This window comes from Ictidomys tridecemlineatus, chromosome 4 (genome assembly GCF_052094955.1).
Source record: "Ictidomys tridecemlineatus isolate mIctTri1 chromosome 4, mIctTri1.hap1, whole genome shotgun sequence".
Taxonomy (NCBI): Eukaryota; Metazoa; Chordata; class Mammalia; order Rodentia; family Sciuridae; genus Ictidomys; species Ictidomys tridecemlineatus.
The window spans coordinates 112,138,288-112,150,518 of NC_135480.1; the positions used below are offsets into that span (position 1 = coordinate 112,138,288).

The following is a 12,231-nucleotide window of genomic DNA, read 5'->3' on the forward strand; positions in this document are numbered from 1 at the left end:
TGCATCTTTTGAGATGATCATATGGTTCTTATCTTTAAGTCTATTGATGTGATGAATTACATTTATTGATTTCCTTATGTTGAACCAACCTAGGCAAGGCCACTTCTATAACATTCTATTTGATGAAGTAATCAAAAAGTCTTGTCTGGGTTCAAAGGGAAGGGAAATAAACTCTGCCTCTTGATGGGGAGAAACAAAGATAGGAAACATTGTAATGACCACTTGGGGGAAAAGACATCTATGCCCTGTGCAAAGGAATTTTTACTTCATATTTGGTATCTGGCTGATGTTTCCCACCTTATTGCTTATCCAGCTTTCTACGAAAACTACCTTCTCTTCCATTTTCTCCTCTGCCCTCTAAGGGATGGCAATAAAGTGTAAGAAATGGGCAGATAGCTGGTAACTGAGGCGGAGAAAGAAAAAGGCTGGGCCTTAGCTAAAAGCAGTCACCCATTCTTGGAACTTGAGATGTACCTTGGAGTGACCCCCACTCTAGGCTGTAGTGCCTGCCGGATTCCCAAAGCAGAGAAGACAGGGCTTTGCTCCCAAGAATCTCGTCTGCATTTTGTATGCTTTGGAGCTGGCAAGACAAGGGACTTCATGTCATTATGCAAAGAATGTAATAAAAAGCCAAAGCTCATGTGCTCCCTGTGGTGACCTGGGTAACGGATATGCCAGAGATTAGCTTTCCAGAGCCCTGGACTCAGAGCAGCTACGTGGACCCACTGAGCAGGGGCAGCAGCAGGGAGCTTGGTCTGGTTGTTTTTGACATTCCTTTCACCCACTGCCTCCAGCAAAGCTCATCAGCCACAGAAAACCATCCTGTTGAGATTCAGGTCAAGACAGAGAGGAATAAAAAGGAGAAGATACCATGGGAAATCAGTGCTTCTTAGGCCATGTGTCTTGAGTCATTCCCTATGTTGGAAATAAAAATTCAACCTAAGTGTAAAGATGAATAAAGGAAAGGGAAGTCTCTCTTCCATCATGGCAGCTAGGACTTTCTCTCCTCTACCCATTTTACCTGCACCTGCAGATCCTGTTTGCATCCTTCTTGCAAGTAGGACAATGATGAAAATTTCTTTTGTGTATTGTGAATAGAATGAGGAGATCTTCAAAGCACCCTTTTTACCTTTCTTGCCACTTTGGAGGCTTTAGCTAAGCTGCTTGGAGAGCTTTCTGGCTCATCATTCATAATCAGCCAGGCCATCCTGTGGCAATGCTCTGACCACATCCTCCATCACTCAACTGACATGAACATGGAGAGTTGTATTTGACTTAATATGAGGAAGGCAAATAATAGAAGATACATGTGTGAGTATTAAAAGAAAAGAAATGTATACAGGCATACATATATATATACATAAACACACTTATATATGATAAATTCCAAAATAAATGAATTTCTCATATATACTGAATTCATAATCAGACACAGAGCATTCTTCTGATATTCTGATTGAGTACACGTTGGTTGTGTAAACAGCAAAGTAAGCAGGTGCTGGCCACCTACAATTTTCATTGCCTTGGCAATAGATGCTTCCCCCTCTCATTTGCATGACTATGAGAGAAGGAGAGGCTGAGCCATGAACAACATGCATGGTTTGAAAGGAAAATGGAAATGCAGAATAAAGAAATAGGCTTTGTTTAGGAGGCCAGCAGATTCATATTTCAGATTCTAATTCTTATCACCAAACCAGCTAATTTTGAACTTTTTGAAGGGTTGTTGTTGTTGTTAATCATGGAATACTAGTCTATTTCCAGTGACTCCCTAACATGCAAGACACAGTGAGCATTCAGTAAACATCTGTTACAGGGATTAATAGAATTGTACTTTCTTCTTTCTGCCTCAGTCAGAGACCAGGCAAATAATTTACCAGGGTCTTCTGGTCAAAATTAATGGTGAGAGGTAGAACACAGGAATAGCAAGCCCTAGACTGGTCTGAGGGAAGAAGTGCAGAGTAAGGGAAAGACGGAAAGATGTCTTCCTCTGCAAGGAAGGAAAGGTACTATCAGAGACATCTTTCCAAGATGTCAAAAGCAAGAGGAAGAGTGTGGAACAGAACTTCAGGTGACCATCTCCCTTGCTCGGGAGAGTGGTGGTGGCGGGTGGGGAGTAAGGTACTTCAGATGCTCACATCTGTTTCTGAGTGACCGGTTAAATTCCTTCCATATTTAAGAGAGAATACAAATAATAAAGTAAGAAGTGGGGGTAGTACTTAGAAAATCACCATCCATGAACAAGAAGTTACAGAAGGTATAAGATTTATCTTTTTTGCATTCCAAACACTTATTTATCTTTCTTCATATATCTACTGACTAACTCATTTATGCAACAGACACTTATTGAGCATCTGTCATACGGGGTCCTGTGCTAGGTGCTGGAGCCATCTTGGTGACAAGACAGGAGCACCTGCTCTTTTGCTCACATCCCAAGTCTTACATGTAGTTGAAAATGGTTTCAAACCTGCACCTTTGAATGGGTCAGTGAATAATAATCAAGCAATTTTTCCATTTATGAATTCACTTTCACTGACTCATTCATTTGGAAATAATTATTTAGTACCTATTGGATACTGGGCACCACTCTAGGCACTGGTAGAGGAAACTTAAGCAGAACAATATTATGTAACTTGAGGGCTCAAGTGAAATAATCAAAAAATAAATAATGCTCATGGGTCCAAGAGCAGTGATGGTATATGACTGTGGCAATGTGGTGTGAAATTACCTTGGTGGTACAGGAATCCTGGGCCGGAAATGGTTTAATCTGTCTGAAAGTGTCAGAGAGCCTCTCTAAGAGGGGACATTTGTGTCCAGTCTTAAAGGATGCACATAAGGTCCATGAAGGACAGTGTAGGTCTTAGCCAAACTAGAGCCAGTTTAGGGGGCTGGAGTTGTGGCTCAGTGGTAGAGCGCTCACCTAGCATGCTTGAGGCACTAGGTTTGATCCTCAGCACCATATAAATGTAAAATAAAGATATTGTGTCCACTTAAAACTAAAAAAAAAATTATATATATAAACTAGAGCCAGTTTAAGTAAAGGGGAGATTTTGAGAGCATACAAGGACCTTCCTGGAATCAGGCAATAGGGTCCCCAAGGCTGAACAGTTACCCTTAAAGAACTTATGACCCAATTGGGAGGACAAAGTTCCCAGAAAAGAACTGGTGGTGGTTACATGCCCAGGGAGCAGACTTGGATTTGAATCCCAGATCCCATTCATTTCCAGTGTGAATAAGCAAGTTGTTTCATTTCCCTGGGTATATAGTTTCTCATCTGGGGAAAAAAAAAAAACTGAGGTGATAAAAGTACACCTCTCATGTAATTGCTAGGAGGATTAAATTAGATTATTAATGTAAACAGTGTTTTACACTTAATAGATGCTTTGCTGACTGTCCACTATTTCCATTTGTTTTCTGTAATGATGACACAAGTGTATTACAAGCAATGAGTTGATATGCCAAAAGCACCTTTCCAAAATTGGGTAAGAAGGCATGTTCTCACCCAGAAACGTGTATCATCAGCCATATAAACCCTCTGGTTCACGTGCCAGCAGGGGATTACGGGATGGAAGCATTTCTATGGACCAAATGTGGGTCATCTGCTTTAGCTCAGAACTCAAAACTGCCAGCCAAGCAATTTCCCTTGCTGGAGCCCTCTGGGAAAGAGGCACCATGGGATACTAATGTGTGGGCACACTTCCCCACTGGGAGCAGAGAGCACATGCCATCCTTTTGGTCCAGGGCTTAGTGGCTGAGGGACCAGAGCACCTGACCTTCAGTCCCAGCCTTGCCAGTATTCAGCAATGGAAAGGTGCTTCTAAGGATCCAAATTACTGAACTATTGCAGGAATTCTTTTCATAATGACAACTACTGGGGCAAGAAGGACCCCCAAAGCTGGTGCACACAGGGACAAGGAGCCTACTCCTCCCACCTTTCTCACTTTGAAATCAGTTTTTATGTAGCGTAGTCTAAAGCAATATGGACTCATATCTTTCCTTCTCTGAATTAGATCATCAGTGCCCCAAGTTCATAGGAGAAGCAAACTCATTAAAAACTAAAGGAATTTATTCTTCTAAAAGTGGCTTGTGAATTTGTATGTTAATGTTTGTCCTGTATCCAGTCTATTGGGCAAGTGTTAAATGCTTATTGAATATCAGCAGTGTGCTCATTTCTGTAAAGAGTTTTAAGTACAAGTAAGAGTTTCAAGTTTAAACTTTACAAACATCTAAGAGTTTAAGAGCTTTAAAAGACACATAAAGTAAGCCTTGATATACAGCTTCACATGTATAACATGTATAACAAGAAGCAGATATTGTAATGGAAGTGCCTCAGCACATGGCTGCTCACCTGATGAGAGCTGCCCTCCAGTGCCTGCACCCACATCAAATTACCTTAGTGACTTTGGGTCCCCAGCAGTGATACAGAGGACACTGCCATCACCCATCACCAATTCCCCTGTTTGCCTTCTCCTGTTTCACCCCATCTCTATCATTGAAGCCTACTACTATCCCCAAAACAGTTTGGAGAAGGATCTTACTAACACTGCCCAACATAAAGAGGACAATATGCTTGTTAAGAGCCTGGTCTCAGGTTTGAATGGCAAAGGGGTGCTATTTACCTATAAAGGCAGTAAGAATAATTTCTCCAATTCTTATTTTTTTCCTGGGTCCCAAATCAGCTGGTTTGAGATCCCAGCTCCCCAAATCTTCAATTTCCATTTTGTCACCCTCAGCAAATTCCCCTCACTATATTGGATTTTCAAATTCAGAGCAACAAGCCAGACAGGGAACTCTCTTCTTGATCTTCTCTCTTTTTCCAATTTCCATCAACAATCAATTATTTTCTCTACTGTGTGTGTGTGTGTGTGTGTGTGTGTGTGTGTGTGTGGTGTGTGTGTGTGATGCATGCACGTGTGTGCATATGCTCAAGAAGTGTTCTCACCTGGTTTTTAAAAGGTCAAAGGAGTCAGAATGTATTTTCAGAGAAGGCTGCAGGGACTGAGGAAGACCCATGTAATTTACAGAATGGCAAGGACTGACTGTGCATCAGGGTAAAAGGGCAAAGAAAGGGTAGTCACAGCAAGAGGGAAAGTATGTATGAGTAGGATTTGTTTAGTGAGGCGGTGATAAGAGTTAGAATTGGCCAGAAGTTGTGTCAACGGGAACGTCATGAAACATAAGGGTAGGCAGGTAGGGCAAAACTGAGTTGGTGGAAAAGAGTAAGTTTGCCATGGTACATATGAGTCTTGGAGGGGTTTGAACAAGGCTTGTGGCTGGTTCACAGCAGTATTCACAAGTTTCAAAGGAGCTAGAGCTGACCAGGCACTGTGCACTGGGGACCAGATGAGGGAAGAGTGTGTAAGTGTGTAGCAAGGAGGAGTCTGAAAGAGGAAGGCAGAGGAGGTGCCTGTGCCTGGCCAGGAACACGGAATGGGCAGAATAAGGGTCATTCTGAGTGGATCACTCTCTTCCTCTGACATTGCCCCTTACTAAAGTTTCCTTTGATTGTGAATTACATTCTAAAGGAAACTTCAATTCCGAGATGAGTTCAAACCAGTTTTGTACCTGCACTCTGTCCCATGATGTATTTTTTTTTTCTCATTGTGCATTGCTCACTTCCTTAAGAAGTCTCTCTAAGGTCTACCTCCTGAACCCCAGTTTCCTTTTATCTGTTCTCTGTTGTAAGCTTTGATGCAAATCTTTGTTTTGCCATTGGTGTGTCCACCTTGGACTTGGTAATCCTGACTTCTCCTGTTTTTTGGCCTACCTTCTTTTGTGGTGATAATAATGGGATCCTTTTGCCCTTCACCAGAGTATTCCTATGACCTGGTCTGCCTCCCAGACCTCTTTGCCTCTGATATTCCATAATATTCCCCCCACACCTAGAGGAGTGAGGTAGAAGAGATTATTTTGCTGGAAACTGCAAGATTCATGCAGGATAAACCAAGAGTATAGGCCACTCTCCACAGCAAAACATGACACCTCATGGCTAAATGTTATTGCTTTTTATATCAGAACTATGGGAATCACTCTTCACCTTTAGCACTCAAAGTACACTTGTGGGTCCTGGGTGGTCATGTTTTGCCCCTGTTGTGTAGAACCCAAGAAATTTCAAATATTCAGAGTCAGCCCTCTGAGAAGTTATAATGTCATACTTTTCAAATTGGACCTATAATGCCTTGTACCCAGGTAACAGTTCAACATTTTGGAGGGATGTGGAGCCAGGATTGATCCTTTACTAAAATGAACAGTGGATGTAATAAACAAAAGAAAAGTGGTCCTGAGAGGCACAGTTTTCCTCTGAGCATTATATAAGGACATCAGGTAGAAAATGAAGGGTCCCAGCAGATCTCAGGTCTGAAAGAAGGGACAGCCAGGCATCTGGAAGGCATTTGTTCTGGAGGAGACCTTCAAGGCAGGAATGTGAATTCCACAAAGAATGTAGACAAATCTCAGACTTAAGAGGTGCTATTCATTTATTATTATGTTTTTAAGTAAAGGCAGTGTATATATTTTCTAGGGCTACCATAGCAACATAGCGAAGACTGAGTGGCTTAAACAGTAGATTTGCTCACAGATCTGGAGGCTAGAAGCCCAAGGCTAAGGTGCCAGCAGGATTGATTTCCTCTGAACTCGTTGCCCTGGCTTATAGACAACTAGCTTGGTTAGCCTCTGTGTACACACATCCCTGATGTTTCTTTGTGTGTCCAGACCTCCTTTTATAATGACACTAATCGGGTTGGAATAGGGTCCACCTAATGGCTTTATTTCAACCTGATCACCTTTTTAAAGGTCTTATCCTAAATATAGACTTAATCTGAGGCACTAGGGATTAGGACTGCAACCTAACAAGTTTTTAGGAGCCCAATTCAGCACATAATGAATAGCCAAAGGGAATATTTGAACACTAGTAGTTATCATTGCTGACATTTTTTTCACTTATTATGTGCCAAAGATTGTTATAAATATTTTTCATGGATTATTTTAAAATCTTCTCCATAATCATATAGTATACACATATAGATTGTATAGATTATAAAATCATTTTTTTTCTGAAAGATGGTGAACTGAATTTGATGTAATTATATAACTGTGGGAAATACTGTACCCCGGAATCCCTGTGGTCTAATATGACTTAGAATAATGAGAGACTCCTGTCCTCATCTTTAGGTTCGTGGAAATCTCTGGAAAATGCAAGGCTTTCTCCCTCTAAAAGCCAAACCTGTTTCAGGAAGAGTATGGGTGGGTAGGCTATAGCTACAGGGAAATTGCAGCCCTGACTGTCCCCTCCATGTATCTATGCTTACTCCCATCTTCTTTGCTAGGCTGAATCATCAAAAATTAAATTAGGATGTACCAGCATATGCTGCAGAGCTCTCAGCAAACTGCTGAACATTTAGTCTAAGCTATTCCAGATCTCCTCCTTGAACTGCACCCCACCCCAAACACACCAAAACTCTGTGAAAAAAACTATTCTTACTCCTATTTACAGATAAGGAAACTAAAATTGACCCAGCCACCGTCCTTAGTGCCACTCTTTCCTTGTATGACCTTGAGCCAGATGACCTCTTTCAGTGGGTCTCACTAACCTCAGCTGTAAAATAAATTCTCATTCTCATTTCCCCCTCATAGTTTGACTACTCTACACTAGTGCTTAGGTCTGAAAGGACCCAGTGGTCAAGCCCCACCCCAACCCTACATTCATGTGGTGTAACCACTGTTTGTCTTCCCACAACCCTTCTCTCCTTTCTGGGGTTCCCATCCTATAGCCCCAACAAATGAGCCCACTTCTATGTTCCATTCCTCCTTCACTGCCCAAACTCCAGAATAACCAACAGAGAACTCAAGTTTGCATATGGGTAAACGTGCCCCTGGGAGTGCGAGTCAATCAGCCATGGCACCGTGGGGACTTCCGGGCAAGGTCTCCCAGGCAGCCCTGGGCCACCCTGCCAGCTCAAAATGAGAATGCCACTCTCCTAGGTGAAGAGTGACACTGGGCTTTGTCTCTTCTCTGGCCTTACAGGAGGCTCTGTCGGTGGTGAGCGACGACCAGTCCCTCTTTGACTCAGCATACGGAGCGGCGGCCCATCTCCCCAAGGCCGACATGACCGCTTCGGGGAGTCCTGACTACGGGCAGCCCCACAAAATCAACCCTCTCCCACCACAACAGGAATGGATCAACCAGCCTGTGAGGGTCAACGTCAAGCGGGAGTATGACCACATGAATGGATCCAGGTAAGTCCTCCAGACCTGCCTGGAGCTGGGGGAAGCTCCGGGTACCCTCCCGCCTCCGGTGACCTAGTCATGCAGATCTTCACTACGCAGCTGCTGGCACATAGGGCATTTGCAGCAGATGAGGCTCTGGTGTTTGGCCAGGGAGCTTGGGTCAGTCAGAGAGAGCTAAGGCAAGATAGGCTGCAGAACTGGAGGCTGGAGGTGAAGTAGGGTCAGGAAACCCACCTGAACCTCTGGGTCCAGATGCATCCCATAGAGGCTAGTTTAGAGTGAGGTCCCAGGACCCTGGTGCAGATACTTATGGAATATCAATTTTGTGGCAGGCCAAGAACAGGTCTGGCCCCCTTTGGGAAAAACTTAGTAATAAGATACTCCTCCCTGTCCTGTTGAAGATACTTAACATCTCTGGGTGAGTCTCACCAGAGCAAAGACCACCAAAGCCTCTAGATAGGTAGCCTGAGTTTCACAATCTGCCTCCCCATTTGGGGCAAATGCTCTAAATCCCTCTGAGTACTAGCTTTCTCATTTCTAAAACAGTGTTTAGAAATCTTCATAGACTTTATTCATAGGCTTGTTAGCTCTGATACTGCAGAGAAAGGACCCAGGACAGTGTCAAGGACTCAGAAAATGCTCAATAGTGATAGCGACCATTATGCTCAAAGGCTTAAAAGAGAGAAAACATTAGTCTCGCTCATTATCTTACAATTCCTGGCAAATATGCTTGGGCTAAAGCACATGGAGATAAAAATAAAAAGCAAGAAATGGTCCCAACTGGCAAGCTAAGAAAATAGGCCATTCATTTTATGGGCAGAGACTGACTTTAAGCACAGAAGTGACACTGAACATCATTAGAGACTAGTACACTGACAATCATGGTGCACCATGAATGGGGACAAGACAGTCAGATAAGTGAGAAAGTTACTGATATGTCTCAGATAGGAAATAATAAAGTTCTGAACTAGAGTGATGCTAATAATTAAAGGAATCAAAAAGAATAGATACATAAGTGATATATCAAAGAGATGATTAACAGGGCTTATGTAGATAAATATTGAAGTAGGTGAGAGGGAAGATCAGATATAGCTGGAGCCTGGATGTTTTGAAGAAGGATGATGTTGTTAGAAGACATAGGAAGGCAGGGAGAAGAAATGCTTCAGGGAAGAATGTCAACATTCCCTTAGAGATTCATTGTGAGCAATGTCTACTAGGCTTTGGAAATCAAAGTTCTAATAATATTTGGGAGCAGGAATGTAGGTTTGGGCATCATCTCTAAGGAGCTTTAACAGTGCAAGTAGATGAGTCATGGAGGAAACAGATCCAGGGAAAGAAGAGAGATGGGAGGGAAAGGGAGGGAGAGCTCCTGTCTCAGACCTGAACTCCTAGCCCTCCCACATTTCAATCCACTAACCAAAACCAGTGACTGGGATCCCAGCACCCTTCCCAGATTCTAGGATTTTATAAAATCTCAGAGATTGTGGGACAGGAGCACCTCAAATGCATTTCTCTTGGTAGAGAGAAAAATTGCCATGCTATACTTCCTAACAGTCACAGGGCATAGTTGATAAAGCATTTTCTCATATTCTCTTATCACACATACCCCCATGCTTCCCCCCCACCATATACTCCTAGGAGGTAGATATTCTAACCCCATTATTATAAAGAAAGGCACTTTGGACTCTGAGGGAGTGCCTTGTTTAAGGATCAAGAGGAGGCAAACCTAACACATATCCCAGGCGTTCTGGTCCCTTGGGCATCTTTGTGCCCCTCCCTCTCTGCTTGTATAACCTGTTTCTATACCAAGGTCTCATTTCTGCCAACACCTGCTAGTGAGGAGACCTGATCTGAGCAATGCCTCTCAAACTGTTCTGACCACATGAAGCTTCTGATGCTTGTTGAAAATCCAGATCCCACCACCGTAGATTCTTTGGTCTGCTGCACCTGAATCTGACCACCACCCACCCCCACCATCCTCTATCCAAGCCAGCAGTGCCTTTCCTGAGCTGCTGCTAGAGCATCCTGGCCTTTCTTCTTCTTGCCCTCCTGAAATCAATTCTCCAGACAGCAAACAGCCAGTCATCCTTTCAAAATATTTAACCCTCTTACTCAAAACCTTTTAATGGCTTATGACAAAACCCAAATCCTTAGCATGGCCCAACCATCCCTCCCACGTGTTCTCCAGCCCCTCTCTAGCTCATTCCTCCCTCCACACCAGCCACACAGACTCTAGCTGCTCTTTGACCCCCAGGCACACTCTTTCCTCAGAGTCTCTGTCTGCAGATTGCTTCTTTCTGGAACATTCCTATTCCATTTAGTTGTAGGATTCCTTGTAAGTTTCAGGACTTTCTGGATGCCACCTCTTCAGAGGCCTTCCCTGACCACCGGATCTAAAGTAGCACTCTATCATCACCTTTTAACCTGCTTGAATAGTTCTTGTCACCTCCCTCACTAAGATGTTTGCAGGGCTTTTGTTCACTGAACAATGTCTGACACATGATGGACATTAATAGTTGTTTAAATACATTACTAAATGAATGCAGGGCTAAGCAGACTCAAAAGTGAAGTCATTTATTTAAGGTCATGCAGGTACAGGTTGAGTCTCCATTAACTGAAATGTCTGGGACCAAAAGTGTTTCAGATTTCAGATTTTGTATATATTTATGTGTGTGTATATGTATGTATATATCTATCTATCTATCTATCTCTATCTCTCTCTCTCTATATATATATATATATAGAGAGAGAGAGAGTATGCTGGGATAGGTACTAAGTCTAAACATATTTCTGTTTCATATACACCTTATACACATAGCCTGAAAGTAATTTTCTGCAATTTTTTTAGTGCATTTGTATTTTGACTGTGATCTGTCATATGAGGTCAGGTATGGAATTTTCCACTTTTGGCATCATTGTTGGTGCTCAGAAAGTTTGGGATCTGGAACATTTAAGATTTTGGATTTTTGAAATAGGGATACTCAACCTACAATTAGTAAATAAGCCAGGGCAGAGACCCAGCTGCACTGACTTAACCCCTCTCATGTTGGTTCTGGGTTGGTGCTCAAAGGCTATATTTATGAGTCCACTGCTTCCTCCCCTGCTACTAGAGAAACCTCAAGTACTCAAGAATACTAATCCTGGGCAAAGAGGGTCCCCCCAAGGAAATGGATGTTTAGAACCCATTTGCCAGCTGGTACCTGACTCTGGTCACCAGAAGCCAGCTGGAGGAGAGCTGTACAAATAGCTCCATGAGCCATCTGGATATTTACCTGGCTCTGGTTCCCCAAAGTAGACTCTGCTTAAGATTCACCTGTCCTGATGCAGAACATTAGCAGGAGACCAAGTAGTTTTGGAAGTATTCTCTCACCCCACCCTGGGAACACAAAGGTGAACCAGTGAACTCTGAGTCAATAAGGCACAGCAGGGGGCTGGGGATGTGGCTCAAGCAGTAGCGTGCTCACCTGGCATGCGTGCGGCCCAGGTTCGATCCTCAGCACCACATACCAACAAAGATGTTGTGTCTGCCGAAAACTAAAAAATAAATATCAAAATTCCCTCTCTCTCTCTCTCTCTCTCTCTCTCTCTCTCTCTCTCTCTCTCTCTCTCTCTCTCTCTCTCTTTAAAAAAAAATGCATCCTCAGGATGTCTTTTTAAAAAAAATAAAAATAAGGCACAGCAGTGGCCAGACCTCATAAATAGTTAAGCACTCACATGTGAGTCATACAGTGGGAACAGGGAGAAAGGATTTTTAGAAAGAAAAGGGGGAGCCATGTCAGAGCCTATTACTTAATTATGCAAAAATTAATGACATGAAGCAGTAGATACCAGACTATTTACACCTTTCATCCCAAAAGCTGTGCTGACCCTATTCTCTGAAAATTACTGATAATGGTTCTGATTTCACTGTTTTCAGTGGACTTATTTACCATAATACAAAAAATAGGTGAGGTTGTTGTAATGGTTCCTCACTTCATATGAAAAAACCAAAGCAAAGTACACAACTTG

General features: G+C 42.8%; 1 protein-coding gene across 4 annotated transcripts in view; it reads left to right on the top strand.

Annotated features, from left to right (window-relative positions):
• The window catches only part of Fli1 (Fli-1 proto-oncogene, ETS transcription factor), a 128,138-nt gene that overhangs the window by 67,109 nt on the left and 48,798 nt on the right, over positions 1-12,231 (top strand). For all 4 annotated transcript variants that reach the window (XM_040285543.2, XM_021730136.3, XM_040285544.2 and 1 more), the window contains one exon: positions 8,021-8,232. In XM_040285543.2, coding sequence (XP_040141477.1) covers positions 8,021-8,232 — 212 coding nt within the window. The remainder of the gene's footprint in view (positions 1-8,020; positions 8,233-12,231) is intronic.